The sequence below is a fragment of the Lepidochelys olivacea genome, assembly GCF_965140295.1.
Source record: "Lepidochelys olivacea isolate rLepOli2 genome assembly, chromosome: 25".
Classification (NCBI taxonomy): Eukaryota; Metazoa; Chordata; order Testudines; family Cheloniidae; genus Lepidochelys; species Lepidochelys olivacea.
The window spans coordinates 5,771,355-5,788,390 of NC_140435.1; the positions used below are offsets into that span (position 1 = coordinate 5,771,355).

At 54.6% G+C, this 17,036-nt stretch overlaps 1 protein-coding gene across 13 annotated transcripts in view; it reads left to right on the plus strand.

Annotated features, from left to right (window-relative positions):
* The window catches only part of CTXN1 (cortexin 1), an 83,614-nt gene extending 66,831 nt beyond the window's left edge, over positions 1 to 16,783 (plus strand). For 4 of the 13 annotated variants that reach the window (XR_014709590.1, XR_014709591.1, XR_014709596.1 and 1 more), the window contains exon 2: positions 13,391 to 15,317. Coding sequence is in view for 4 of the 13 variants with exons in the window: in XM_084614313.1 (XP_084470439.1) it covers positions 16,275 to 16,529 (255 nt within the window). In the remaining 9 variants the exon portion in view is untranslated. Of the gene's footprint in view, positions 1 to 6,292; positions 15,365 to 16,049 lie in introns of those variants that run through there. The other 9 variants (XM_084614314.1, XM_084614315.1, XM_084614316.1 and 6 more) reach the window with 6 other exon arrangements.
* The last annotated feature ends 253 nt before the right edge of the window (positions 16,784 to 17,036 follow it).

Below are 17,036 nucleotides of genomic sequence, written 5' to 3' on the forward strand. Positions count from 1 at the left end.
CATCTAGCCCAGTATCCTGTCTTCCAACAGTGGCCAGTGCCAGGTGCCCCAGAGGGAATGAACAGAACAGGTAATCATTAAGTGATCTATCCCCTGTCGCCCATTCCCAGCTTCTGGCAAACAAGAGGCTAGGGACACCATCCTTGCCCATCCTGGCTAAAAGCCATTGATGGACCTATCCTCCATGAACTTATCTAGTAGTTTTTTGAACCCTGTTATAGTCTTGGCCTTCACAACATCCTCTGGCAAGGAGTTCCATGGGTTGACTGAACTGTGTGAAAAAATACTTCCTTTTGTTTGTTTTAAACCTGCTGCCTATTAATTTCATTGGGTGACCCCTACTTATTGTGTTATGAGAAGGAGTAAATAACACTTCCTTATTTACTTTATCCACACCAGTCATGATTTTATAGACCTCTATCATATCCCCCCTTAGTCATCTCTTTTCCAAGATGAAAAGTCCCAGTCATATTAATCTCTCCTCAGATGGCAGCCGTTCCATACCCCTAATCATTTTTGTTGCCCTTTTCTGAACCTTTTCCAATTCCAATATATCTTTTTTGAGATGGGGGCAACCCGATCTGCACGCAGTATTCAAGATGTGGGCGTACCATGGATTTATATAGAGGCAGTATGATATTTTCTCTCTTATTATCTATCCCTTTCCTAATGATTCCCAACGTTCTGTTCTCTTTTATGACTGCTGCTGCACATTGAGTGGATGTTTTTAGAGAACTCTCCACAAGGACTCCCAGATCTCTTTCTTGAGTGGTAACAGCTAATTTAGACCCCATCGTTGTATATGTATAGTTGGGATTATGTTTTCCAATGGGCATTACTTTGCATTTATCAACATTGAATTTCATCTGCCATTTTCTTGCCCAATCACACAGTTTTGAGAGATCCTTTTGTAGCTCTTCGCAGTCTGCCTGGGACTTAGCTATCTTGAGTAGTTTTGTATCATCTGCATATTTTGCCACTCACTGTTTACTCCTTTTTCCAGATCATTTATGAATATGTTGAATAGGATTGGTCCCACTACAGACCCCTGGGGAAACCACTATTTACCTTTCTCCATTCTGAAAACTGACCATTTATTTCTACCCTTTGTTTCCTATCTTTTAACCAGTTACCAATCCATAAGGGGACCTTCCCTGGTAGCCTTGCTTAAGAGCCTTTGGTGAGGGACCTTGTCAAAGGCTTTCTGAAAATCTAAGTACACTATATCCACTGGATTCTCTATGTCCACATACTTGTTGACCCCCTCAAAGAATTCTGGTAGATTGGTGAGGCTTGATTTCCATTTACAAAAACCATGTTGACTCTTCTCCAACAAATTATGTTCATGTATGTGTCTGACAATTTTGTTCTTTATTATAGTTTCAACCAGTTTGCCCAGTACTGAAGTCAGGCTTGTAATTGCTGGGATCACCTCTGGACCCCTTTTTAAAAATTGGCATCACATTAACTATCTTCCAGTCATTTGGTACAGAATGAGCTGAATGAGCTGGGGCAGCAAGCTGCAGGGGCCTGGGTAAGTGGGACAAGGCCCTAGGAGTGTGAGCTGCTTCCCCAGCCTGGCCAAGCACAGCGTCTGGCTGGAGGGTTTGCACATTCTCCTCAGGGGGCCTGGAGCCACCGCATGTTGCTTGTCCCTTTCATTGTGGCTCTGGGGACGTCTTGTGCTGAAAGGTAAAATCGGTTTGATTTGGGAAACCTGTGTGGGGAGCAGCATGGTCCTGTGGCAATCAGGAACACTTGAGTTCCACCTCGTTGTGATACCAACTCCTTTGGGGCCAGGAGCAAGGCTGGCTGGGCCTCAGCTTCCCAGTCTGTACACCGTGGCTAAGAACTGAGTGCACAGGGTGGTGGGCTGTTCTGCACAGATCCCTGGGAGCAGGGGGGCTTGGAGCACACCCGGGGGAACTCAGCATGCTGCAGCATCAGACACTGCAGTCTCCCAGGCTGTTGAGGGTCACTCGCAAGCCAGTGTCTGAGATCAGTGCCTGGCTTTGCAGGAGCAGTTCAGTTGCGGCTCATCATAGAATCATAGACTATCAGGGTTGGAAGGGACCTCAGGAGGCCATCTAGTCCCACCCCCTGCGCATCCCTGTTGGCTGCACAGGACTGTCCCAGGAGCAACGATTACAGGAGTGTGTTACTTAGAGGGGGAGCCCCGAGCTGCCTGCAGTCCGGAGCCAGGCTGGGAGCGGAGGTGGAGTCCTGCACAGACAGGCGCTGGTGCTGCTGGGTTTGGTTCAGGGCAGGCTCTGTGCGGGGGGATCAGTCATGAGGCTGAGCTGGGTTTGGCTCAGGGCAGGCTCTGTGCGGGGGGATCAGTCATGAGGCTGAGCTGGGTTTGGCTCAGGGCAGGCTCTGTGCGGGGGGATCAGTCATGAGGCTGAGCTGGGTTTGGCTCAGGGCAGGCTCTGTGCGGGGGGATCAGTCATGAGGCTGAGCTGGGTTTGGCTCAGGGCAGGCTCTGTGCGGGGGGATCAGTCATGAGGCTGAGCTGGGTTTGGCTCAGGGCAGGCTCTGTGCGGGGGGATCAGTCATGAGGCTGAGCTGGGTTTGGTTCAGGGCAGGCTCTGTGCGGGGGGATCAGTCATGAGGCTGAGCTGGGTTTGGTTCAGGGCAGGCTCTGTGCGGGGGGATCAGTCATGAGGCTGAGCTGGGTTTGGTTCAGGGCAGGCTCTGTGCGGGGGAATCAGTCATGAGGCTGAGCTGGGTTTGGCTCAGGGCAGGCTCTGTGCGGGGGGATCAGTCATGAGGCTGAGCTGGGTTTGGTTCAGGGCAGGCTCTGTGCGGGGGGATCAGTCATGAGGCTGAGCTGGGTTTGGTTCAGGGCAGGCTCTGTGCGGGGGAATCAGTCATGAGGCTGAGCTGGGTTTGGTTCAGGGCAGGCTCTGTGCGGGGGAATCAGTCATGAGGCTGAGCTGGGTTTGGCTCAGGGCAGGCTCTGTGCGGGGGGATCAGTCATGAGGCTGAGCTGGGTTTGGTTCAGGGCAGGCTCTGTGCGGGGGGATCAGTCATGAGGCTGAGCTGGGTTTGGTTCAGGGCAGGCTCTGTGCGGGGGGATCAGTCATGAGGCTGACACACACGTTGTCAGGGAGACATTCCCCTCACATCCTCCGCTTGCTCGGAGCTCTGCAAATCTGGGCTTGTGTTTTGGAAAGCGTGAGGTGCCTTCTCGGCTCCTCGTGGGCTCTGAGTAACTCTGCCCCCCAACCCCGCCGTCAGCTCTGCAGGACTCGGCCCCCCGGGCCCTTCCCCTGAGGGATGGGATCCAGGCTGCCAGCAGTGGAAGCTGCAGGTGTCTGTGTGGTGTGTTTTGGGGGGGACAGTGCGTACACTGCGGTGAGCAGCTGAGCTCCTCCATGAGAGGCGTGGGGAAGAGCGTGCGGCTGTCCCCGTGCTGTGCCCATGCTCAGGATCTCTCTGGAAGGGGCACGGGTCAGTGTCCCAGGTAGGCCTGGAGCCCGGCAGAGAGAACTGAGCCCTCCCCACCCTGCACAGGCCTTCAGCCCTTCTGTCTGGGGGGCAAAGAGGGCAGAGAGTGAACAGGAAGGCAGGCGTGAGAGTACAGATGGGCCAGAGCAGAGCTGAACTGAGAGTCAGGAGACCATCCGGCTCACCTCTTGAGAGCCCCCATGGGGCGCTGCTTCCCAGGGCCCGTTCTGCCAGGGTAGAGAAGCCAAGTCTCAGGGTCTGATAGCAGGAGGGAAAGGAGGGGAGAAAGGGGAAATACTGTGGGGGGCATTAGCCTCCCCCAAAGCTTCTGTGGAGAGAAAACAGGTCCCCCACCCCCCTCCTGGACTGGGTAGGTAAGAACCAGGCCCCTGCCCCTCGACTGGGGCCTTGAGAAGTTTCAGCCCCTGCCCTGGGTCTGCGTGTGTTGGGGACCCCTGGACCCTGACTCCCCTGGATCCAGGCCCTCTTGCAGTGAGCACCCCTTGGTGCTCACAAGGAGTAAGGTAGATGCTTTGCCTGCCCTGCATGCCCTACATTAGGAGGTAATTAGGTTGCTTCTTTGCTGGGCGACTCCCTCCCCCTTTGGGGTCCATTGTGTTGCCTCCAGGGTGCTGAAGAAGCAGGGGACTGAACCCTGTGGTGGAGGCTGCCGAGGGCAGAGTAACGCCTCGAACTCAGAGCCAGGTTCAGCCTGCTTCTGGCCAGCTAACGCTGGCTCTGTCTTCTCACCTGGCTTCAGTCCTGCACTGCCTGAGTGCCACACATGGGCCGGGCAGCAACTGACTGCGGGGAGCTTCAGTGATTACAGCCCCTTGTGTGAACACGCCCGGCCCATGTGAATTCCAGCGGCAGCTGCTCCCTTCAGCAGAGACACCATGGTGCAGGACCCCCTGGGATGGACCCCCAAGGGTGACTCCCAGCCCGGGGCTGCCAGCAGGCCGGCATGTCCTTCCCACGCAGTGCGGCTGGGTATCTGCCAGGGCTTCTCGCTGGGGCATCCAGGTGCCTTCTGCATAAATCCAGAGCCATAATTTCTGTCGCTAAGGGGCCTAAGCCCCAGTGCAAGCCTGGGGGCTGCCTTCCAGCAGTAACTCCAACCCGGCGTCTCCCATCACTAGATCTGGCAGTGGGAGCAGGGTCCCTGGCCAAGGGCTCTCCTGTGAGGCTGCTCGGCTCTTTGCGACGGCCCCCTCCCCGCCAGCCATGGTGGTGTGCATTGGAGGCCAGTGTCTTAGCCTCTTGCCAACTAACGGATTCCAGGCTTGGGTCCAAGTTTTGGAAGTGGAGCTGGGAATGGGGAAGCGGCCATGCATGGCACAGTACCCACGGGGCATGCGCCTGTCAGTGCCTGGCTTAGCCGCTCTGGGCTGAACCTGGCTGATCTCGGCAGCAGATGGGACTGGAAGCTCCCCTGGTGATTCAAAGGACTGTGCACCTCAGCCCCTGCAGCACTAACCCTGGGCTAAGATGCGACACTCTAATCCCTAGACTTGCTCAGACCTGGTTCCGGGGCTGCCAAGTGCCCCATGACCGGTGGGCCGGCAGGGGAGGCAGCCCAGGCAGGAGACTGGCCGGCAGTCTGGCTGCAGCACAGAGCGTGGAGTGATTCTGCTCCATGGCCTCTGGCAGAGCCTGTCCAGTAGTGCAGGGCGGCTGAGCACAGATAGGCGCCTACCTCCCATTGGCTTCAAAGACTGCCAAGGCCCTAACCTGCTTGGGTGCTTATGACAGTCCCACTAGGTGCCTCTCTGTGCCTGGAAGCACCTCAACCCCTGTGTCAGGCGGCCCAGGCCCTATGGGGACAGTTACACAGTAAATCTGGTACTTTGAGGGGCATGGGGCAAGGGTGTCTTGAGGAGAAAACCTTCCCTTCTGCTGACGGAGCAAAGGGTCTGATCCAAACCCTGGCAGCCCCCTGCCCCAGGGGTGAGCGGCTCCTCCCAGCGCCTTCCGGAGCCCTGCAGCCCGGCCTGGCTTGCTGTGCTTCCCTCAGTGCTGTGTGCTGCCCTGCTCCACGCTGGAGGTGGGATGACAGCTGGGGGGTTCTCCAGCAAGCCACCTTCTCCCCCTCCCCCTCGATGCTGCTGCTTTCTGTGGATTTGTTATTAGACATTTCCTGACCCAGGGTAGCCAAGGGACCTTGCCCCCGAAGCTCCGCAGCTGGGGAGGGGGTGGCTGTTGCTGGGGCCTCCCCAGTTCACTGGACCAGAGTGACCCCCAGCTTCTCTAGCATTTTGCACAGAGCAGCCAGAGGGAGCTGGGTTCTGCAGCTTGTTTAGAGCCACACTGGGACGGAGCACAAATGCCCAGACCCAGACGATCGGAGCGTGGCCTTCAGCCACCAGCCTTGAGCGGAGGGGGTGGGGGGGAGGGTGTTGTGGGGAGGGGCAGGTTGAACTGGCCTAGCCCTAGTGCCTCCCTGTGCAGTGGGGTTGCACAACTTACCCCAGCTGTTGGGTGGCACAGGGTCCACGCCGCTCTCCTGGCACCAGCCCCAGGCCATAGGCTGGTGTGGAGGGGATGCAGCCATGGCCCCTCCTCCTCCTCTGAACCCAGCAGGAGGGCACAGCTCCCCAGACCGTGTGGGGACCAGGGGGCTGCTGTGAGCAGCCCCTGCACAGCCACATGGGGGCGAGCTTCTCCATCACCTGTGGCCATGCAATGCCTGGCTCGGCCAGAGGGAGACCCAGAGAGACAGAGGCACAGGGAGACCAAGAGATGCGACGACCCGCCCCCCCCCCAGCCCAATAAGCACATACCTAGGGAATTATACGCACACACCCCCACGTGCTGCCCGTGGCCCTGCCCCACTGGGAAGCACAGGTGCGTGCGAGAGGCCTGGCTCTGCAGGGTTTCTCTAGCGTGAGCTGGCCTGTGCAGTTAGTCTCTCCTTGGTTTGGCTGGGAGCAGGGGCACGTTGCCCGGCTGCTGCACATGCACCTCTCTGTCTCCGGGCTCCAGCAGGCAGGGTGCGCTCCACAGGAGTGCTTGGGAGCTCCCTCCCGGTGCCGTGGGGTTTGGCAGGGCTGGTGCCTTGGTGCACTGCCGCGCGCAGAGGCTGATTGCAAAGGCAGCTGTTCCAGAAGTTAGCGCTGTAGAGAGCAGGGCTGCTGCCCTAGGGTCCTGTGGGGAGCATGCAAGGAGCATGCAGTTCGTAGGAGAAGTGCAGCTTCTGCTTTTGGGGCAGAAGAGCTTTCCACTGTAATCCCAGCAGTGCCAGGCTGGGCAGTGGCCTCTCGGAGCTCAGTTAAGATCCACCTGCAGGCAAAATGGCCCAAGAGCCCGGCAGGAGGGGCTGAGTGTTTTGCTTCTTCAGCTACAAATCTCACTGCTAAGGAGTCTTGAGCATCGACCTGTGCCCTTAGGTAGATCTCAGAGCAATCCCAAGTGTGGGGGATGGAGGAGGGGAAATTTCCTTACAGGTTTCGGTAAAACCCACCCCAGAGAGGCCTCTGCTCTTGTCAGTCATCGTGGGTCGTGTTCGAGTGATCAGCTCTGTGCCGCCACCCACGGAAATAAGCTGCCAAAGCCCCATCAGATGGCCTGTGCTGGGGGGACTTTGCTCGGTTTCTGGAAATGAAGGGAGGGAAGGCAGCGCTGAACTGAGAGCCCTAAAGTGGCCTCTGCACAGGGCGGGCACAACATGGGGCAGTGCTAATGTAACCCTCCCGATGCTGCCCATCCATGCCATGGGCTGGCAGCCCTGTGGACACGGTGGAAGGCATGCTTCATGGCAGCTGTTCCAGGTTTACAGCATCTCCCAGCATGGCCTGAGCCTGCAGCGAGGCGGGCACGCAGACACCTGGTGTCAGGAGCTGCATGCGGCCTGCCACGCTCAGCACCGTCCGCTCCAAGGGGTCAGCAGGCAGGAGGCAGGCTCCCACCGCCATGGAAATCAGGAGCTACAAGGATGCATGGCGGGGGCTCTATGCCGTTCGCTTTTTCAGCCTTTAAGTCACGCTGAGGGACCATATTTTCAAGCTTCCCTTGGCAAGCGTGAGGGTTGGAAATGCACTTTCAAGGAGCGGCAGCTGAGATTCACCCCTGATCTCAGGGCTCCAGGAGCTGGGACTTGAAGTGAAACACCCAGTATATCAAGGCTCACACCATCATGACAGAAACCATCCCCACTGTGATTCACCCCTGAGCTCCTGCATTGACTCATTGCAGGGACTTAGACCCCTGTGTCTCTGAGCAGTCTGCCCCGCCCCATCCAGCTGGCTGGAGTGGCTGGCACCATGGGTCATTGTCTCTACCAGTGGGGGGCAGTTGGGGCAGTGTGGTGGCCTTGGGCTGATGTTGTCCTTTCTGATCTCTGCTGCTCAGCAACGGGGAACGTTCACAGCAGCAAGCTGCGGGTCAGACTCTGCTCTGAGTTACACCAGTGTAAATCCAGAGTCAAGGCATCCGATGCAGTGAGCTGTAGCTCACGAAAGCTTATGCTCAAATAAATTTGTTAGTCTCTAAGGTACCACAAGTCCTCCTTTTCTGTTTGTGAATAACACGGCTGCTACTCTGAAACCTGTCAGTTACACCAGTGTAAATCCGGAGTCAATCTGTGAAGGGTTCATGTTTAGCTTTTCCACCTGGAAGCAGGCGGGGCTCACCCTGACTGTTTTGTAGAAGCAATGCACACATTGCTCTATCCAAGGACAAGGGCTAGATATGAACCATGAGAACTTGATTGTTGGGACAGCGACTGTGGGAAGCTTTCTTAGCCTGGGCTCAAGGCCTGAGAACCAGGATTGTAGTAGATAAAGGATGGTAAATAAGTATATTAATCAATGTCATACATTCCTTTGTGTGTATCTTTTTGCGGTAGCAGTGTGTAATGCTTAGGGGGGAGAAATATAATAAAAGGAGAAGGTGGAAGGCGGGGGGCAGAACAGCCCATCTCAGCTGACCAGCCTGCTTGCTTGCATAAAGCTGTGTTCTGTCTCATCATTGAACCGCCACAACTGGCGCCCAACGTGGGGCCCTCAGCACTCACCTCGCCCGGCAAGGGTTTCAGACGCGTCACTCATCCGCTTCGTGGATCCCGGTGAGTATTTTTCATTGTGGTAAGTATGGGAAGCTCCCTCTCTGCTTTGCAAGTGCAACACCGCAATGAGCTGCAGTATTTGCTGCGTAAGGCTCAGCATGACTGTCCCGCTCGAGCACTTACTCTCCTGCTACAGGAGGTGCGTGCCCAGTGCCCGTGGTACCCTGAAGCCGGAAGCCTTAAGCTAGCGGACTGGGAGCAATTGGGCCAGACATTGCACAAAGAGCCTCGGGCACCCGTGCAGGCTTTACATGCCTGGCACCTCTGTCGCGACGCGATACTGCGTGTCACCTCGGATAGGCCCTCTTTCACGAGGCTGGTGATCTCGCCACGCCCGTCGGCTCCTGTAGCCATCCCCGTTGCAGCTCTCCCCCCTTCTACCGATGCAACCCAGCGTGTCGCTTCGGAAAGACCCTCTCCCGTACCCACAGCCCCCCCTCTCCCTGCTTTGCCCCCAGTGTCTTCATTACCACCGCCTCCCTTGCCTTCCCCACCGGAGCCAGTGTGTGATCACCCTCTGTCCGTGGGGCCCCATGCTCTGGGGCCCCCCGGAGGGTCATCTGTATCTGCTCAGAAGCTTTCGCTGGTGCAACAAATGGTTCACGCAGCGAAAGCTCGATCAGATCTTACAGCGGAGGAGCTGGCTGATCTGGTCTCAGTTTGCCCGGTGACCTGGCAGAATGATGACCAGGGCAACCCCGGTGGGCACCTGGACCACTTTGCCATACTCGGTGGACCACTTTGCCATACTCGGTGGTGGTAAAGAAAGCAATTCGTGAGTTTGGCCTGACTAGCACCTTTGTGCGTGGTCTCATTGAAGGGATAGGTACTGGGTACTCCCTAATCCCTGAGGATTGGAAAACGCTGCTGCGCATGATGTTATCACCCAGTCAGTATGTTATTTGGATTAGTGAGTATCGGCAGATGGCAGAACGCCAAGCTCAGGTACATAGAGAGCACGGTATCATTTATGAGCATTTGGCAGGGGAGGACCCGTTTGCTACTATTGAGATGCAGTCTCAACTCCCTCAGACCGTCTTCCCCATTATTTCCACCTGTGCCCAGCATGCTTTCAAGAAGGTCCCGGATTCAGGCAAGCCTACCAAAAGCTTTGTCAGTATCCGTCAGGGTGCCTCAGAGTCCTTTTTGGATTTTACCAACAGATTGCATGAGGCTATCCTCCGACAGGTGGATAACACTGAGGCAGCTCACGAGCTCCTGTTAAAATTGGCAGTTGAAAATGCAAACGAGGATTGCCGCCGTGCTCTCCAGGCAGCGCAAGCCTCTGGTATTTTAGAGCTCTCAGACATGCTGCGGGCGTGCCAGAACATTGGCACACAAGCCCACAAGGCTGGAGTTCTGGCTGCCGCCCTGAGAAAAACCGGGAAGGAGGGGAAGCATTGTTACCGCTGTGGTAAGGAGGGTCATTTTCAGCGGGAGTGCCGCTCATCTAAGGCACCAGCCCAATCCTCAAAGAAGTGCCCCAAGTGTGGGAAAGGTTATCACTGGGCTAATCAGTGTCGTAACGGGTCGGGAAACCGCGCGACGGGTCCCCCCGAACCCAGGGCCAAACGGGGGTGTTTCCCACTCAGACAACCGCTCCTCTGCCTTAAAATCCGTAGACTCTATGAGGGCGGCGACTGCTGGAAGTGCAGGGCTTGATTTGATCATGCAGGAGGACACTGACTTTCGGCTGCCAGGGGAGGTCTGTGCCATACCTACACAGGTGACGGGACCTCTCCCTGCCGGCTTTGTGGGTCTTGTTCTCCCTCGCTCACATGCTGGGAAACAGGGCTTTTTTGTCATTCCAGGGGTCATTGATGCTGATTACACTGGCATTATTAAGGTTCAGGTGTGGACTCATCTTCCACAGTCGCTCCCGCGTGGACGGTCAATTGCACAATTGATTTTAGTCCCCTATCAGGTGCCAGCCGCAGAGGATCAAACTCGGGGCGGAGGCGGCTTTGGATCGACGTTGTCTCACTCGCCGTCTCACAGCGCGTCTTCTCCACTTGTTGCTCTGACAATGTCAGTCCGCCCCTCGAAACCTCAGTTAACACTTCTCTTAAATGATGTTCCTTTTACTGGGCTGGTGGACACTGGAGCTGACGTTACGGTGATTCGTGATCTGGAGTGGCCAGTTAGTTGACCTACGGTTCCTTCTAAAGAATTGTGGAGGATCGGGGGTAGTAAACCCGGGCGCCACAGTTTGTCTTGGGTCACAGTCTCTAAACCGGGAGGCCGTACCCTTGCTACTATCCGCCCTTTTGTGCTCCCTGTCCACCTCAATATTTGGGGCCATGATTTACTTACAAAGTTAGACACCACCCTCGATATTAACATCTGATGGCCCAAAACCCTCCCTCCCCCACCGTGCCCTCCGCATTACCCTTGGTATGGCAATCCTTAGAGCCCGTATGGATTGACCAGTGGCCCCTCCCTCTAGAAAAGCTAAAAGCACTTCATTCGCTTGTGCGGCAGCATTTGCAAGCACAGCGATTGGAGAGCTCCACCAGTCCCTGGAACACCCTGGTGTTCGTTATTAAGAAAAAATCGGGTGCTTGGCGGCTGTTACATGATTTAAGGGAAATAAATAAACGCATCCAACCTATGGGCCCCTTGCAATTTGGCTTACCAAATCCAAATTTAATTCCTCAAACCGATCAACTTTGTGTGTTAGATTTAAAAGATTGTTTTTTCACCATCCCCCTTTGCCCACAAGATTGCGAAAAATTTGCATTTACGGTGCCACAATATAATAATCAGCAACCCTCTCAAAGGTATCAGTGGAAGGTCTTGCCCCAGGGAATGCAAAATAGTCCAACCTTGTGTCAGCTTTTTGTGGATCGGGCCCTTGCCCCTTTCCGTGCCCGGTACCCTTCGCTAAAGGTCTACCATTACATGGATGACATTTTGCTTAGTGGTCCCTGGGTCACGGCACAACAGCTTGAATCTTTATCTCAGATTCTCGGCCAAAATGGCCTGTTAGTGGCACCAGAAAAAATCCAACGCTCTTATCCCTACCACTACCTCGGATATAAGGTTTTACAAACCTATGCTGCTCCGGTTCGTCCGGAATTAATTCTACCTCAACCCCTAACCCTTGTTAAATTACAACAGATTTTGGGCCATTTAAATTGGATTCGGCCCTACTTTCGTCTCCCCACTTCAATGCTGCAGCCGTTGTTTGAGCCCCTGCGTGGAGCCCGGGCACCGGGTGCGGTTATTGCCATCACTGAGGAGCATACTGCCTGCATTCGACAAATCAATGCAGCATTGAGTCAGCAGTTTGTGGACAGACTCCCAGAGGTCCGTCCCTTACGATTGGTTCTTCTTGCCACCCCTCATACGCCAACTGCGGCTCTGTTTGTACCCCGTACAGACACAGCCGTCTCTATTATAGAATGGCTATACCTTTCATCCACCCCTCCTCGAAATATTTATCCATATTTAGATGCCCTATCTGATCTTGTTCGTAAAGCCCGCCACCGTGCAGTGCAACTCACTGGCACTGATTTAGTTGCCATTGTGCTCCCCTTGTCCCGTACTGAATTTGACTCTTTGTGCCACACCTCCTTGGCCTGGCAGGTTGCTCTTTGTGATTATGTGGGAGAGATTTCTTACAATCCTCCAAAAGATCCTCGGTTGGTCATTACCCAAAAGGTGCCCCTAGTTGTTCATCGTCTTAGCCGCTCTCAACCCATTGTTTCCGCTGTCACTCTTTTTACTGATGGCTCTCCCCACCGAGGTGTAGTCACTTATCAGTTGGGTGACCCCCCTCGTTGGCATTCTCGTTTTACACTGCCTCAGCGTTCTGCACAGCGTTCAGAATTGGCTGCTGTTATTTTGGCCTTTCAACTTTTTGCTGATTGTCCCTTTAATTTAATTGTGGATACCCATTATGTTTATCAGGTAATTGATCATTTACCCCTTGCCCTCATTACCCCTCAGGTTGATGCAGACCTCCTTCGCCTGTTTTTGTCTTTGCAGCATCTTATTGCCACTCGTCATTTCCCTTACTTTGTTGCTCATATTCGCAGTCATACCCCTCTGCCTGGGCCACTCACTGAGGGCAATGCACGCGCCGATCGCGCGTTGCGTGGTCAGGTAAATTCCCTTTTTTCTGACCCCATTGAAAGCCATGCCTTTTTTCATCAGTCTGCCTCTGTTTTGGCCCGGCAGTTTCACATTCCTGCTGATCATGCACGTTCCATTGTTCGTTCCTGCCCCCACTGTGCTGCTGCTGCTCCTACCTTTTCTTATGCCGTTAACCCCCGAGGTACCGCAGCAGATCAGCTGTGGCAAATGGATGTTACTCATGTGCCACAATTCCGCCCCTATTCGTTTTTACATGTTTCCGTTGATACTTATTCGGGCTTCCTTTGGGCAACCCCACAATGTGGGGAAGCCACTAACAAAGTTATTTACCATTTGCTGGCCTGCTTTTCTGTTATGGGTCGCCCCTGCCAAATTAAAACAGATAATGCCCCAGCCTACTGCTCTGCAGCCCTCTCCACCTTTTGTGCCCGCTGGGACGTCCGTCTTAAACACGGAATCCCTTATAATTCCACGGCCAAGCCATTGTTGAACGTGCAAATCGCACGCTCAAAACCTTGCTAGATAAACAATTAAAACAAGGGGAGCTGCGTCTCCGAACCTTAGGAGACATTCTACAACAAATGCATATCCTCTTGTTTACTTTAAATAATTTAACACTGAATGCAGATCAGCAGACCCCTGCGGATCGGCATTTTCACAAATCTGAGGTACTGGAAAGACCGCGTGTCTTTTACCGTCAGCTGCCCGATCCACGGTGGCTGGGCCCAGTACCTCTAATCACTTGGGGTCGGGGATATGCTGCTGTGTCTCTCCCTGCAGGACCGTTGTGGGTTCCGGCCCGGTGTGTGCGACCGGCACTTAAACAACATGGCATGGCACCAGGGGCTGTCGAATCCCATGCCAGAGTTTCAGCTGACTTTGGAGGAGACCGCGTTGCCCCCCGGGTCGACAACGACGGGACGGAAACGGAGGAGGCGTAGTGTCACAAACCGGCCCGTGACATGGGGAGCAGTAAAAGCATTGGTCGCCGCGGCCCAACGAAGACTGGCAGCAGATCAACAGCCAGAGACTCCTGAGACTTTGTTTGTGGCGATTCTCGCCCAAATCACTGCTAATTCTGTGATGATTGTGTGCCTTTTGTGCCTGCTATTTCCTGTAGGGGTTGGCTCGGAAGCGCTTCCCCCGTTACGAGCCCGAATGACATATAACATATGGGAAAGATTGGCTTCAATAGCAAATGTTACCCACTTTTGTCTATCTAATTCTGTAGCAGCCGGAGATTTGTTAGGTACATGCCTTATTCCAGTATGTCATCACCCTGAGGAGATGGAGAATAAGACACTGTTCTCTGCTTATGCGAATCTTTCCTCCCAGTACTCTAGCATGGCTAATTGGGGCCCGGCCAACTATACTCTGCCTCGCACGGCTATATCCCTCCACACACCGTACCCGGCCGGGGCTGACAATGTCACCTGTGCGCGTGTAGTTAACTGCACTAGTACAAAGGTGCCCTTGGGGTGTCGAAAAATTTCTCAACCCCTTTTAAATTGTTCCCATGCTGTTAATGTTTCATACAATTATGGCCATATCATCCTACCATCAGGATGGTTTTTTACTTGCGGTTCACGCACCTTTAATTATATTCCTGCAAATTTAAGTGATGGCACCCTTTGCTGTCTTAGTAGAATGACACTTATATTGCCTTTTGCTGGTCAAAAACGTAGTAAAAGAAGTGTACCCCTTTCAGATGTTGCAGATGTTGAGCTTTTTAGTCGTGCTGAGTATACTGCCTTAGCGGCCTCTATTGTTGGGGTCCCCGCGCTTGCTATGTATTCCGCCAGAACTTTAAATAACCTGGCATGCTTTGCAGCAAAAGCAATTAATACAACATCCCAGGCTATTGCCTTACTTAACACAGAACAACACGAATTAAGGGATGCAATTTTGGATAACAGAGCAGCCATTGATTTTCTGCTCCTGAAACACCATCTAGGCTGCTCCACGTTTCAGCACATGTGTTGCTTTAATTTAACTGATAATAGTCGCTCCATAGAAACTAGACTGGCTTAATTGGCCAGTCTTACAACACACATACGCCAAGATCTGGGGTTTGAGGGTTTTTGGAATTGGCTTACAGGTTGGCTGCCCTCTCTAGAATGGCTGCGACAGCTTTTTGGTTATGCTGTGTTTGTAATCATTGGGCTTATTTTTTGCTGCTGCTGTGTACAATGTATTCCTTCCTTGTTAAGACTTTGTAAAATTTCGCCCTGGAAAGCTCCCCAAGTTATGTCCTTGTCTGTCTGGGAGTTAAACAGCATGACAAAACAAATTGACGGCTACCATGAGATGGCCAAATGTCATTAAATAAAAAACGGGGGGATGAAGGGTTCATGTTTAGCTATTCCACCTGGAAGCAGGCAGGGCACACCCTGACTGTTTTGTAGAAGCAATGCACACATTGCTCTATCCAAGGACAAGGGCTAGATATGAACCATGAGAACTTGATTGTTGGGACAGCGACTGTGGGAAGCTTTCTTAGCCTGGGCTCAAGGCCTGAGAACCAGGATTGTAGTAGATAAAGGATGGTAAATAAGTATATTAATCAACGTCATACATTCCTTTGTGTGTATCTTTTTGCGGTAGCAGTGTGTAATGCTTAGGGGGGAGAAATATAATAAAAGGAGAAGGTGGAAGGCGGGGGGCAGAACAGCCCATCTCAGCTGACCAGCCTGCTTGCTTGCATAAAGCTGTGTTCTGTCTCATCATTGAACTGCCACAAATCTGGTTCCCCTGGTATGATGGAAGTCAGACTCTACCCCTCTGCATGGCCTCTGAAGCCACCGTCTCTGCGCGAATGGCAGCGGGGTGGAGGGGTTCAGACAGTTACACCAGTGTAAATCCGGAGTCAATCCGGTTCCCCTGGTGTGATGGACATCAGACTCTACCCCTCTGCATGGCCTCTGAAGCCACGGTCTCTGCGCGAATGGCAGTGGGGTGGAGAGGTTCAGACAGTGTTGGGAAACAAAGTAGTTCGCTCACAGCCCAAGTCTCTTGTTTTCAGCAGAATCCCGATTCCAGCCAAACCCTCCCCGCGACGCTCGTCAGCCAGCTCTGCTATTTATCACGCCCCACTCCCTGGAGAAGGATGGGTCCCCCGTTACGCTGAGACCCAACTCCATGTGCCCGAGGGGAGCACACAGGGTCTGCAACCCCATTGCTGGGGCAGGCGGGGCAGGGCCCAGTCCCTGCATGGGCTCCCAAGGGACGCAGCGCCGCCCGCACTGCAGAGGCATGTTACTCACAAAATAATGCAAGCAGCTCAGTCTGCGGGACCGTTCCCCAGGGGTGGGGCAGCAGCTGGGGCGGAGGGTCAGGAGCAGCGGGGCAGGGACAGCCTTGGGCTTTAGCAGAACCTGTTGAGTGTGTCGGTGTGCGGGCTCCCTACAAACAGCCTCATGCCCTTCTCTTTCCCTTTCAGGAACGCTCGGCTGGAGTCGTGCGGCCCCATTTAGCAGCTGGGCCCCCAGCCACGGACTAGCCCCGGGCAGGTGATTGCCCTCTGACCGCTGGCACAGCTGCAATCCAGAGCTGGTTCCATCCCCAGGTGGCTGCCGTGGTGCTTGGGGCCAGGAGGATGGCTGCCGTGTGACCAGCCCGCGCCCTGGCCCAGCTCCCCGCCTGGCGGGCGTGCTACGGCACTGCAATGAATGATGCGTCAACGCTGGATTATGAACTGCTGTCCCCCTCCCTGGTGGAGCCCCCCGCCACCGGCCTGGGCATGGACGCCGAGCAGAAGACGGTCTTTGCCTTCGTCATCTTCCTCCTGGTCTTCTTGGTGATGCTTATGGTGCGCTGCTTTCGCATCCTGCTGGACCCCTACAGCCGCATGCCCGCCTCTTCCTGGACTGACCACAAGGAGGGGCTGGAGCGGGGCCAGTTCGACTACGCGCTGGTGTAGTGGGGCCAGGAGCTCAGTGCGCCGCCCCCCTCCCTGCCTTTCTCTGCCCCCACAGGGACACTGCCAGCTGGAAGAGGCCTGGCTGGGTTTGTCTCTTTTCTAGGCACTTCTCCTTTTTCTCCTCAGGCTGCAGCACCGTGCGCAGCTTGGATATTTGGGGGGATCTGGTGAGGGGGTGTCTGGGGTGGGATGAGCCTGGCGAGCTCTTGATTCAAAACAGGCCCCCCAGATGGCACTCTACCGTGCTTCTCAGTGTTGTGTGCTATGGGGGTGGGCAGGGGCAGGGCCTATTGGGATGGGGTGGGGCTGGGGGTGGGGGGGCGCATGCTGCGGGTCAGGTTTCTCAGGGTTTCTGAGCTGGGTGGCTGTGTACCAGACACGGCCTGAGCATGGTGTCTGCTGCCTGCTGCCGTCTCCCAGGACAGGGCTGTGCGGTTCTTCCTCCGGGTGTCCTCATGGCTGAGCCCTGTCTGTCGGGGCTGGGGGTTGTTATAGGCATCTCAAGTG